This window comes from Notolabrus celidotus, chromosome 19 (genome assembly GCF_009762535.1).
Source record: "Notolabrus celidotus isolate fNotCel1 chromosome 19, fNotCel1.pri, whole genome shotgun sequence".
Lineage (NCBI taxonomy): Eukaryota > Metazoa > Chordata > Actinopteri > Labriformes > Labridae > Notolabrus > Notolabrus celidotus.
This window is the reverse complement of record NC_048290.1, coordinates 30,257,424-30,271,606: the sequence shown is the minus strand read 5'-3', so window position 1 is coordinate 30,271,606 and position 14,183 is coordinate 30,257,424. Positions and strand designations below refer to the sequence as shown.

The 14,183-nt window shown below is 40.1% G+C and overlaps 1 protein-coding gene across 1 annotated transcript in view; it reads left to right on the top strand.

Annotated features, from left to right (window-relative positions):
- Positions 1-11,858, top strand: part of grin3a (glutamate receptor, ionotropic, N-methyl-D-aspartate 3A) — an 87,850-nt gene extending 75,992 nt beyond the window's left edge. The window contains exon 10 of the mRNA XM_034709005.1: positions 9,993-11,858. Within this exon, the coding sequence (XP_034564896.1) occupies positions 9,993-10,572 (580 nt within the window). The 3' untranslated portion in view covers positions 10,573-11,858. The remainder of the gene's footprint in view (positions 1-9,992) is intronic.
- Positions 11,859-14,183: the final 2,325 nt, after the last annotated feature.

Sequence of the window (14,183 nt, the reverse complement as noted above, 5' to 3'; positions counted from 1 at the left end):
AGAAATACAGTAACGAGCTTTACAGCTCTACATTTCAGAAAATATTTATACACCTTCAATTGTATATAATTATTCAGTACAAATCTTTGTGACTGATGTTTCAGGGTTAATGCATTTTTTTTTTTTTTTTTTTGCCAAAAGAGAAGAAAAATACACCATCTAGGAAAATGGTAATGATGTGAAGGACATCCCGACATTGCAGTAAAGCATATTTATAAGTCAGCATGCACAACATCACACTTGCCAGCACTGCATGGTGCACAGTTCCCTTTCTGACCTTGATATCATTATTTCTTGTGGGACTCTCCACCAAGCAGAGAAAAAAAAAAAAGGATTTTTTATTCAAGAAGAATTTTAATCACCTTGCCTACCATGCCACCATTCATCTGGGGGTAACAGACACCTAAGTGCTGAGGATTTTAAACCAACTGTAAGGAAATTGCAACTTTTGTTGATTTTGGCGGGCCCTGTGGACAAAAGGGGTCATGCTTTTTTGAAATGAAGACGACCTTTTGTCTTTACGGAGAATGTAACAGAAGCTTAATAATGTTTATATAAGCTTCAGCTGATTCAGTAATGTACGTGCCCTCCAGGGGAGCTGGAAGGCATGCTCTTGATATTCCAGCATTGTTTGGTTTTGTGTAAAAGCACAAAAACAGCAGCTTTGTTAAGGCGCTGCAAGCTCTGTAGAAAATACAGGCAGTCTAGCCTTTGAGTGATTGATTTAGTAGCTCTGTCACTACATTCTACTACTCTGTAAAAATCCATGTCTCCTTGCGTATTTCATGAATAAATTAGACATATTTATACAGTTGTGCTCATAAGTTTACACACCCTGGCAGAATTTAGGATTTCTTGGCCATTTTTCAGAGAATATGAATGATATGAGAAAAACTTTTCTTTAACTCATGGTTAGTGGTTGGGTAAAGCAATTTATTATCAAACACCTGTGTTGTTATTTGCATAGCAATGGCTTTCTTCTGGCGACTCGACCATGCAGCCCATTTTTCTTCAAGTGCCTCCTTATTGTGTATCTTCAAACAGCCACACCACTTTTTTCAGAGAGTCCTGTATTTCAGCTGCAGTTATTTGTGGGTTCTTCTTTGCATCCCGAACAATTTTCCTGACAGTGCTGGCTGAAATTTTTGTTGGTCTACCGGACTGTGGTTTGGTTTCAACAGAATCCCTCATTTTCCACTTCTTAATTAGAGTCTGAACACTGCTGATTGGCATTCTCAAGTCCTTGGATATCTCTTTATATCCCTTTCCTGTTTTATACATTTCAATTACCTTTTCATGCAGATCCTTTGACAATTCTTTTGCTTTCCCCATGACTCAGAATCCAGAAACGTCAGTGCAGCACTGGATGAAAAATGCAAGGGTCTGTCAGGAGCCCAGCAATTCACTGACCCTTTATACACACACACTGATCACAAGCAGACAGATCACAAGTGAGGATGGTTACCTTTAACAGCCATTCAAACCTGTTTGTGTCAACTTGTTTGCATGTTATCAGGCCAAAATCACCAGGGCAGCAAATGTTCACTCCTCTGTAAAGAGCCTTGGAGTTCATTTTGATAGTGCCTTCAAATTTAGGAAACAAATCTCTTCTGTGGTTCAGTCCAGCTTCTTCCAGCTGAGACTCATAGCGAAGGTGAAGGCATATCTCCCTCCTAAGGATCTAGAGAGAGTTGTACATGCCTTTATTACGGCTAGGCTTGATTATTGTAATTCTCTGTATGTCGGCTTAGACATGGCGTCTATTCAGCGCCTGCAGCTTGTACAGAATGCGGCAGCTCGCCTCCTGACTGGCAGGAAAAAGAGGGAGCACATCACACCTGTGCTGCGTGCTCTCCACTGGCTCCCAGTCCGTCACAGGATTGATTTTAAAGTTGCACTTTTAACATACAAGGCCCTAAATGAATTGGCACCATCCTACTTGGCTGATCTTCTCCATGCTCACAACCCAACCCGAGCACTGAGGTCAACAAACCAGCTGCTCCTGGATGTGCCTAAAAGTCGCCTTAAAACCTGGGGAGACCGAGCCTTTGCAGCAGCGGCGGCCCCCAAGCTCTGGAATGGCTTGCCACTCCAATTAAGATCGGCCCCAACTGTTGAATGTTTTAAATCTTTGTTGAAGACCCATCTCTTCTCTTTGGCCTTCTCCTCGTGAAGAGGACATTAATATCCTGTTATGTTGTTGTTTATTGTTGTCTTCATGTAATTTTTACTTTTTACCTTGTAAAGCACTTTGGCCAACACTGGTTGTTTTTAAATGTGCTATATAAATAAAGTTGACTTGACTTGACTTGACTATGTAAACTTCTGATCAGGGTCATTTGGGTAGTTTCTGTTGTAAACACAGTTGTTTGACAATAAATGGCTTCACCCAACCACTGACCATTAGAGAAAGAAAAGTTTCTCTCTTATCATTCATATTCTCTGAAAAATGGCCAAAAAATCTCAAGTTCTGCCAGGGTATGTAAACTTATGAGCACAACTGTATGCCTGCCAAGGAGCTAAAGGGTGTGTTCAAGATCTGTTTATCCCAAGCGGCAACCTCCGGTCTAAAAATATGAGTCAATGAGGAAGTGTTAAAAGCTGCAGTTCATGGAGGATCCGCTTGAGTCTGGAAGTACTGGAAGTCACATACACATGAATGGGGAAAAGACGATCTTTGCTGCATTAATAAACATGTTTACAGCCTGGTACAAAAGATGAGTGTAGTCTGAATAGCTCATTTCTCGATGTCCTCTCACTGTGAGGGGGGTGAATTTTTTTCTAATTCGGCAATTTCGAAGATATTGAGATTACCAGTCTTCCAATGAGAGGCACAGCTGCCTGTGGGAACACTGCAGCTGTTGGCTAGAAGGCTCAAAGCCCGCCTCTTTACGTCACACTGGCTCAACAGAAGCAATATGGCTGCCGCAGCCGATTGGTCTCAAACCAGCTCTTCAGAAACAGATGGGTGACGTCACGGATACTACGTCCATATTTTATACAGTCTATGGTTTATCCTCAATTTCTATCAGTTTGTTGAAGATCAAGGCTACCATTTTTTGTCTTTCAATTAATCAATCTTTATTTGTGTGGTTCCAAATTACAACAAACACAAGATGCTTTTACAAACATTGCAGGACTAGACCATACTCTATGTTAAATTATTAACAAAGACCCAACATCAAGACAGGATACGATCCAGTCCCCTCTTACTGACAGGACTCTATCTTATCTCATCTTAATCCACCATGAGCATCGCACCTCACAGTATTTAGCTCATTACAGTGGCAAGGACAAAGTTCCTTTTAACAGGCAGAAACCTGGAGCAGAACCAGACTCATGTTAGACACACATCTGCCTCGACAGAGTTGGGGTTGGAAGGGGGGATAGAGGAGAATCATTTATTGTTCTATTTGTAGGTATTGTCTAAGTATTAGCTACAATATCAAAATGCTACATTATAAATATGTTCAATAAATATGCTCTTTCAGGCAATTAGAATAGAGAAGTCATAAACCATAACCAGCTTGATGTTGTGTAGGCGCTGAATTGTACAACAGCAGGGGAATAGGGCATTTCAGTTATATGAAAAGACTAGATGCTCAACACGTAATATGACAATTATCTGTATTTGCTTGGCAATTTTGAGGGCAGTTAGAAAATGCTTTTAAAACTGAAAAAAAAATAAACATATTAATATATAATATCAAAGTAAAGAATATATTAATCAAAGTAAAATAATGCAGGCAAAACAAAACAAAGCAAAGAACATAAAAGGGGTCAAGAGGAGTAATTTACAGCTAAAAGCATAAAAGCATGTCTGGAAAGGTGAGCTTGATGTTTCCATGTTCACTAATGGCACAAGCGTTATGTTAGAAATTCTTTCCATTCTAGACAGTGCATCATAACAAGCTGCTGTGATAGAGCATCAACTACATGAACATCTGCACTGTTAAATCTAAAACACTTAAATGTTATGTCTTCAGAGATGCTGCACTGGAGGTGATTATGGTTTGTCTTTAGGCTTAACAGATCCATAATGTTAACAACATTGCAAATATTCTCTGTTACATTACAGCAGTGATGTAAGCACAGGTGCTCTCGTCAAAAGGTGCATATTTCAGTTTAAGGTGAAACTCTTTTATGTTCTCACATTCTGACATCTCATCCTTAAGGTCTCTTTTTGATGTCAGGAGTATCTCATTAAAGGCTTCTTGTCATTTCTTTTATCACTGGCAACGCATCTGTGACTCAAGGTGTTCTTTGGTTAGGCTTTAGTTCATATGATGGGAATCTCTTCTCCTCACTTCTTTAATGAAATCTCTTTTTTTCACTTAGCGGATCAGGTCCAACAAGTAAGTTTTCATATGTGAGAGGAAGCAATTTTTGTTCTTTGTTCTTCGTGTCTGCCAAGCTGCTATCCTTCAAAAGACCTCCAGAAAATTCAGTTTGGAAAAGGATAGCACATTATCACACTTTGATAATGGTTTTATACTAAATCCATTTCTTATTTCAGTAACAGGATTCAGATTTATCACAAGCTCTACATTGTGCAAAAAATGGGTAGATGAAAATATATAGGGATTGTTTCTTGTATTTTTAGTGTATTCTACAATCTAATTTCAGTTCTTAATACAACTTAACCATTGTTTTAATTACAATTATATCTCAAACTGCTATGTGTTCTCTGTTTAGATAACTCTCCCCATTCCACAGCAAATAAATACGATTCAACTAGAAGAGTACAACAAATCCACGATACGTTATGTTAACCAAAATAAAGATGTTTTTTTTTTATTTTTTTTTTTATTTTTTTATTTTACATCCCAAATAAGATAGGAAGGACAAATAAGGCAATAGAAAATAAATCCCCGTTACCCTACCAACCCTCACCCTCCCAACTTCCTAAGGTAGTAGCCCATCTACGACCGTCCTATTACACATACTAAAAAACAGTACAAGTAGACACAGAGCCAACATAAGTATAAATACACACAGTTCGATAATTACTGAAATTAATAACAACGATAAAAATAAATAAATAAATACACAAATAAGAAATTAGAAATTATATTTATAAAATTAAAAAAAATTAAAAAAAAAAAAAAAAAGGGGGGGGATTCTCTCTACAGCGCCCAACTCTGCTCACGCTGTGTCTCCAGCATCATCAGGAGTGACAGAGATTCTATCTCTAATAAGGTTTATCAGGGGGCCCCAGTTTTTGTTGAAGGATGTTAGAGACCCTTTCTGTGAGAACCTTAGTTTCTCTAGTTTTAAACAGTTTAAGACATCTTGCAACCATCTATTGTGAGTCGGGGGGATACAAGTTTCCATTTAAAAAGGATTAAGCTCCTGGCCAGTAAGGTGGTGAAGGCAATGAGGTGCTGAAAAGTAGAGGGAACATTTTCCTTCGGTGGGAGACCAAACAGAGCAGTCAGAGAAAATAAAGATGTTTTGATTATAAAAAAACATGTTCACTTATCAATCAATCAATCAATCAATCAATCAATCAATCAATCAATCAATCTTTATTTGTATAGCGCCAAATCACAACAAACATTATCTCAAGACTCTTTTACAAACAGAGCAGGTCTAGACCACTCTATGTCAAATTATGAACAGAGACCCAACACCAAGACAGGGTAAGACTCAGTCTGACCCCACCTTAATCCATCATGAGCATTGCACATCGTAGTATTTAGCAAGTTACAGTGGTGAGGAAAAACTTCTTTTAACAGGCAGAAACCTCGAGCAGAACCAGACTCATGTTAGACAGCCATCATGCCTCGACTGAGTTGGGTCTAGAAAGACAGATAGAGGGGAGTAAGAGAGAGAGGTGATAGTGATGAGACGAGTAGTAGAAGCTGTTGCCGCTGGAGTCGAGCACGTCCGTATCAGCTGGAGTCCAGATCGTCCGCAGCAGGAGGACGTCTACGGCAGCTCAGAGGAACCTACGAGACAAGGGAGCTCAGGGACTCCAGAAAGGTCTATGGTTAGTAACTTTAATGGGACAGGCAGAGTTAAAGTAAGTGATGAAGGGGTTCAGGTGAAGGGGGTGAGATAGGATCCCAGTGTGTCAGTGTGCCAGTTCCCCCGGCAGTCTAAGCCTATAGCAGCATAACAAAAAAGCTGGTCCAAGCCTGATCCAGCTCTAACTATAAGCTTTATCAAAAAGGAAAGTTTGAAGCCTACTCTTAAAAGTGGAGAGGGTGTCTGCCTCCCGGACCCTGACTGGTAGATGATTCCAAAGGAGAGGGGCCTGATAACTGAAGGTTCTACCTCCCATACTACTTTTAGAGATTTTAGGTACAACTAGCAAGCCTGCATGTTGGGAGCGTAGAGTTCTAGAGGGGTAATAGGGCACTATGAGCTCTTTAAGATACGAGGGTGCCTGATTTTTAAGGGCTTTATAGGTTAAAAGAAGGATTTTAAATTCTATTCTACATTTTATTGGGAGTCAGTGTAGAGAAGCTAACACTGGAGAAATGTGCTCCCTCTTCCTAGTTCTAGTCAATACTCGAGCTGCAGTGTTTTGAACTAGCTGAAGAGTCTTTAGAGACTTATTGGGGCAGCCTGATAAGAGGGAGTTACAGTAATCTAACCTGGAGGTAACAAATGCATGGACTAGTTTTTCTGCGTCGCTCTGAGATAGGAAGTGTCTAATTTCAGAAATATTGCGCAAGTGAAAATAGGCTGACCTTGATATTTGTTGAATTTGGGAGTTGAAGGATAAATCTTGATCAAATAGGACTCCTAGATTCCTAGCTGAGGTGCTGGATGCCAGACTAATGCGGTCTAAGGTATTTATATTATTAGAAAAAGTCTCTCTGAGGTGTTTGGGGCCAATAACAATCACTTCAGTTTTTTCTGAGTTTAAAATGATCTGGACAAGGAAAAGCTCTGCTTTCAGCAAAACATGTCCATGATTTGTTGATGCATAAAAGCAAGGACATGCTCTTGTGTTTTCTCTTACACCCAGGGTGATATAAGGGTTGTGTAATATCCAGTCATTTAAGGAAGATTTCACTTTCTTTCTGCTTCATGCTGTGGTGGCTTTGTGTCAAAATCGGAGAGTCTTTGGGCAGAAGTACAAGGTGATTTGATGTTGTAGGAGTTCTGCTTGAACTGTCTGCTTTATTGATTTATGAGCAAGTGTAAGTGCCAAATGAACCTACTTCTTCAGACTTAATATCACTAAAGACTATTTTGCTTTATTTGTATTAATTCGTTTTTTTTTCAGTTTCCAATGATTTTAATTAAGTAGTTTAAAATTTCTATCTGATGCACTTAACATTTTTACACCCATTGCCAAGGTTGTGTAAATAGCAGCTGATCTTGTGCCCATGTAAGCACCTGTTGATGTGTTGGTCCTGGGGTATCTGTGCCTAGACCAACACAAACCTGTCTTAACTCAGTGGCTCAGTAATTTTTTTGATGTTTATAGAGTACATTAGTGAGATGAAAAATAGAATGCATTTATTGTCATTGCGTGACTTGCATACAATGAGAATATTGGAATTTGAGTCCATGACATGCTTTTTCTACGTGTTACACACATACAGAGATGCACAGAAATGCTCCCTCTCAAAAGAAAAAAAAAATCACAGTATTTTCATACAGTGAAATAGTTTTTTTTTTCTATTTGTGCAGAGGGCTTGGAGACACAAATATTTGTTCCCTCCTTTTCTTACTTCATGATACTGCCCTTGGTACAGGGCCAACCTACAGATGCCCGGAGACAAGGACACCATCACTGCTGTCTCTTCACATGCCTGCTTCACCTCAGCCCTGCACGTGCCAAAAACTGCAGACTGAGATGTCTCTGGGCTCTCCATCATAAGCGCCCTGTTTGATGCAGAAACAGTCACAATCACACACACAAACTTACACACAACTAAAGGGTATTTTTTTTAAACAATCCTCAAATACATAACTCTTCTTGCCTTATCCTAGAGCTCATTAGCGTAAATATGAAGGTAGACCTCAGTGTTGGATACCCAACATTGGCGTCTCACTGCTGGTGCCAGGGGAAATTAATTGTACTTGAATTAGAATTTACAAGTGAGCCTTCACAGTCAAGATGTTGTCTTTTGTCTTAAAATCATGCAACTTTTAAGGAGCTCTGTGAAAACTTCCAGTTTTACTTGTAATTATATTAAAACAAAGGTTTGGTTATGACACTCTTAAAAAATGTTCAACACATTTTGTTTGGATATCCAATCAGTGTTAATGTTTGGTGTAATCAGTGCTTATACCTACGTATATGTACCTACTCTGTACTCAAGTAGCCACAACATCACTCCACTGCTTTATTGGCTGTATACTCTGGCTCAAACAAGTCATGGTAAATATGTAAATTTACAGTAGTTTGTTAAAAAGCTTGCAATTCAAGAAAAGGCACAAATTGGAATTTAATGCAAAAATATTCTGTAGTTCTGCAGAGCCCCCTGACAATGTCCTGATGGCCATATTTTACAAACATTGTTTAGGCATCAATTAACCACTGACTGGTCCACCTGCAAGATGTATTACTTGAAGAGCTTACAAAGAAAAAACAGCTAGGTGTTTGTGTGTGTGATTGTTTGACAAAGAAAAACAGCTCAGGCCATGTCTGCTTTATCAGTTGCTATTTCAGCATGAATCCATGCAACCTTTCTCTAGCACAGTTACCTGTACTTCTTTTCAGAGCCTAGGTTCAATCCATCCATCCATTAACTTTCGCTTATCTGGGGTCAGTTCACAGAGGCAACAGTCCAAGCAGATCGATTCAGACATCCCTTTCACTTTGCAGCTCCTCCTGGGGCATCCTGAGGCGATCCCAGGCCAGGTGGGATATATAATCCCTCCAATGAGTTCTTGGTCTACCCCGGGCCTTCTCCCAGTTGGATGTGCCCAGAACACCCCGTAAAGGGAGGCGTCCACCTCAGCTGACTCCTTTCGATTCGAAGGAGCAGCAACTCGACTTTGTGCTTCCTCTGGATGTCTGAGCTCCTACCTCTAAGGCTGAGCCCAGCCACCCTTTGGAGGAAGATCCTTTCAGCCACATGAATCAGCGATCTCATTCTTTTTGTCAAGACCCACAGCTCATGACCATCGGTGAGGGTTGGAACGTAGACCGACTAATTGATAGAAAGCCTTGCCTTCCAGCTCAGCTCCCTCTTCACCATTCACCGTTGTGTGGTGCAACGCCTGCATAACCGCTGATACAGCACCAATCCGCCTGTCGATCTCACGCTCCATTTTACCCCCTCTTGCAAACAAGACCCCAAGATACTTAAACTCCCTCACTTGGGGCATAAGATCGCTCCTCACCAAGAGAGATAAATTCACCAGTGCCTAGGGTTAGCTATTCATTACCACCCTTTAGCACATTCCACATCTCTCCTTTACCACCACCCACAGTGTCTAAGCTCCATTGGGAGGGTTATCCCATCCTGCTGTTGGCCTCCTCACCCCTTTGAAGATACAAAGACATCTCAGTCGGGTCAAATCACCAAGGCATTTCACTTTTACTATTCTCCTTGTAGTCTTGATATATAAATACATTATTAATATTAATATGTATTAATCATTAATAAATACATGATTTCCACTCATAATTAAATCTCTAATGATGATTTGACCCATCTGAAGAGACAAGCCACTAGTGTAGCTGAAAAAACAGAATGATACACACTAGGATACTTGATTAAACAGTCTAGAATAAATATTTCAAGTATTATTTATTGGCAAGGTTTCAGAATTGGTATATTTCTCCAAGACCCTTGATGATGGCCTCTTAACAATCATGTTTGGAATTGTCTAATGTAACCATTTAGGGGAACTGGTCTGTACTTAACTCTGGTTCAATGTCTGGTTCTATAAAGTTTGTCATTCAACATGCTTGAACTTCTTGGTGTAAGCAAAAATGCCTTTGTCATTGATGTTACATAATAACAACAAGATCATCAACATCTTCTAAATCAATTATACACTTTCCATCTTCTCCACAGGTGCAACGAGGGGAACAACCAGTCAGCATCTTGGAATCCTGCAGAGTCCAATTGCAACCGACGAAGGGTCCTTCCTCAAGAGATGCAAAATGACCTGGAACATCAGACCTCACAGGATCTTCCTCCTCCACCACCCCCATCTCCCCTGCCTCATCCCCATTCTCTTCCCCTGCTGGAGAAACACCTACCCATAGTGACCAACTCAAATGGTCGCTCTGACCTGATAGGTCGAGCATTGGGCCAAGGACAAGGGCCCGGGCAGGGGGGCTCTGGGCAGGGCATTACATCAGGACAGTGTCGAGGTTTGGGTGTGGGTGACTGTGGACCTGGTTTGGGTTTAGGACGGAATCCACTGGTTCAGGAGCTGTCTGAACTTGAGGGGCAAATCCAAGTAATCAAGCAGCAGCTGCAGTCAGCAATGAGGAGGAAGAGAGAGCTGGAGCAGTACCAATCAGAGAACCAGCAAGCAAACCAGACTGCTCCCAGTCAGCCGCCAATGCACCAGCCTAACCAGTTTGCTCAGTATCCCCAGCCCCACCAGCAGACTAACCAGCACACAAACACACTCCCTGAGTTCTGAGACTTCTCACCGTTGTCCTGCCAAGAGAAACATGGTTAGACATGGAACTGGAATCCTTTTCTGGGTTTGGAGCTGGATCCTTTACAAGTTTCTGAGAGCTGGACTAAAATGTTCTCCAGGGATCAGATTGTGCTCTTTAAATTCTGAACTGTGATGTCTACTTGAATTAGAGGCAATGGATTAAGGTAAACCAGAGACTCTGATCAAGTGTGTTTTCATTAGCTTGTTCCTGTCACTGAAGAGCTGTGCAAATCCTCTTCTTCTTACCCACCATACCTTTTTTCTTCACCTGCTTTTCTTCTCATTCTGATCCCTAATTTTTGCCTTTTACTTCCATTCCAACTTCTCCTTATTCCTTCCTCTTGACCCTTGCAGCCCGTGACGCCAAGTCTTCTCCCTCCAAAGGTTCAGATGTGCTTGTCATGATGTCAAGCTTGAACATAGTAATGAGGACTCTTTGGTATTTAAGTTGAATGGTGTGATTCACCTGAGTCATCCATTGGGACTCATTGATAGTGTAAATGAGATTAAGTCAAACTAAAGGAGTTCAGTCTTTATGTCATAATGTCTTACAGAAACCTTGTACCTTTATGAAAGAAAGAAAGAGAAAAACATCTATTGATAAGTTAGCTGGTTACCATTAAAGACCTAATGTTTTGACCTTTATTATGACACAATTTGGCTTAGATGATTTCTATTCATTTGAGACTTCTGGGTGTTGTTCTGGAAGTTATTAGTATTTAACAAAAAGGATGCAAAAATACCACACCACTATATTCATCATTGTGATGGGTTAAAGGACAATACACAATCATATTTTACGTATCACATTGTCTTGCACTTCACAGATGCACTTCTAGTTTCCTAAAGAAAGCTTCACCTACAATGCAGCATTAAATTTGTCAGATTTCTACGTATGGTGTTGAAGTTTCACTTCTACATAATAGCTTAGGGGTTAAAAACCCAAGAAATTATACATGAAATGGAAATTGATCCAAAAGTTGTCACTTTTTTGTCAGGGAAAAACAAAGTCCAAAACAGGACATTTCTAACCACTTTCTTGAGATCTCACTGGTGCTTTGGTAATCTCCGTTTTTGGTAAAAGCCCATTCTGTAATGTAGACATACACAAGTTGTACTCTGACGTCTTATTTGAATTTGATGATCACTCACAACTGAACCCACAGTCTTTCTGTGCTGAGACCTATTTTCTTGCATCGTTTCTGTTTGCATTTGAATGTGTTCTGTTATTAAAAACTTACCTCTCCTCTTTGCACTTAATTTAATTGAAACTGTTTTCTTCATTATCCATTAAATGTATTAATGTTATAACCACCTTATAATAATAATAATAATAATAATACATTTTATTTAAAGGCGCCTTTCTCTGCACTCAAGGACATTGCACAGATATAAATATATACATACACGAATTTACATTAAAGGAAACAAAATCAGAGTCAGAAATGAAAACAATATAAACTAACAAGGGGTAAGAAAAAATAGAAACAATAAAATGTGACAGTGCAATTGGAGTCAGACGGAGTAAGCGGTTTTGAACAGATGTGATTTGAGTTGTGATTTGAAATGGGGGAAAGAATCTGTGTTTCTGAGTTGAGGTGGCAATGAGTTCCAGAGACGGGGAGCAGAGCGGCTGAATGCTCGGCTCCCCATAGTGGTGAGACGGGCGGAGGGGACAGACAGGTGTATGGAGGAAGAGGATCTGAGGGAGCGGGAGGGAGTGGGAACATGGAGGAGGTCGGACAGATATGGGGGTCTTGAATGTCAACAGAAGGACTTTGAATTGAATACGGAACTGAACAGGGAGCCAGTGGAGCTGTTGGAGGACAGGAGTGATGTGGTGGATGGAGGGGGTTCGGGTAATGATACGGGCAGCTGAATTCTGGACCAGTTGGAGTTTATGGAGGGATTTGTGAGGGAGGCCGAAGAGGAGAGAGTTGCAGTAGTCCAGACGGGAAGTGACAAGGCTGTGGACAAGGATGGCGGCAGTGTGGGGGGTGAGGGAGGGGCGGAGACGATTGATGTTACGAAGATGGAAGTAGGCAGTCCTGGTGATGTTATTGATGTGTGATTGAAAGGATAATGTGCTGTCAAGGATGACACCCAGACTCTTAACCTGGGGGGAGGGTGAGACGGAGGAGTTATCAATGGTGGGGGAGAACCTGTTGGATTTGGATAGAGTGGATTTGGTGCCAATGAGGAGAACCTCGGTTTTATTACTGTTTAATGTAAGGAAATTTAGGGTGAACCAGGTTTTTATTTCAGAGATGCAATCAGTGAGGGAGTATGGGTAAAACTACAATTTTCAGTATAAAGTAGAAAACATAATGAGCTGTTCTGTAGTTGTACCTCTTTTTTTTTTGTCTTGGGCCTCCATAATCTTAAAATGATCTCATTCTGATCCCTAATTTTTGCTTTTTACTTCCATTCCAACTTCTCTATACTGATATCCCAACTATGGTCTGTCAGTACTGACCCCTATGGGTTACTAGCCAGACTGCCTGCTGAAAAAATGTTAGAAAGGCAGTTTTGGAGACCATAAAGAGATTTCACAACGCTCAGAGACAGAACTGACCCAGTCTATGGTGCAGACAAGCTAAGTCTGTATCACTTTATGAAGCTTTTATTTTGGAATTTCTGCTGGGAGGCAGTGTGATTGCATATTAGCTAAATAATTATAATCGCAGAGCAACATTTAACATTTAGCTTTAACATTTAATATTGAGATTTAACAATCAACATTTGTATTTAACATTTAACTTTTAGATTAATATTTAACATTTAACTTTTAAAATAATATTTAACATTTAGATTTAAAATTCAACATTTAGATTTAGCATTTGGATGTAACAGTAATTATAACTTAAACATATTTTTCACGACCAAATTAAATGTGAAGAAGATCACAAATATTCCTCTAAATGTGATACAGTGGTGACTTTTAAAAATTCACACTACGTTTTTATGATGTTTTGAAACTACATGTGGATACTTGTTGCTGTTATTTTCACTGTGCACAACTTTACAAATGACACCCCATAGTTTAGTGAGAAATTATTACTGAAAAATGACTCAAATCAAAAATGGGGGTTTATAACTTCAACAGACTTGCATGGCTTTTTTCAACAAAGTCAAGTTATTTGAGTGACAAGTTTCTGGTACAAAGGAGACTATGATGAGCCCATGAAAGGGGAAAATCCATGAGTGACATTCACTGCACACCAATCAAACTGTGCGCTGATGATTGAATTTGCTGGAATATTTTCCAGGTTGGTAATTGAGATTCACCTGCAGTTACTCATTCCCTCTGATCTAAATCGATTTCATTATGGTTTTGAAAACACCCTGCAGATACACACAGAACCAGCCCACTCAGAGCTCTGCTGCAAGTCTTGAAACAATTTTTGGTTGTTGCTTTATTCTTCCCTCATACTGCTAGGGAACAGCAATTTGGACAGTGAGTTGTACTTAGAACAGAGAATGATGACATTTTAGAACCACATGGCATGGTCAAATACTGCCAAACACGCACAAACAGTCCCTATCTATTTAGCCAGTGTGTCTGCAGGGTAAGCGCAGGCTGTCACAGC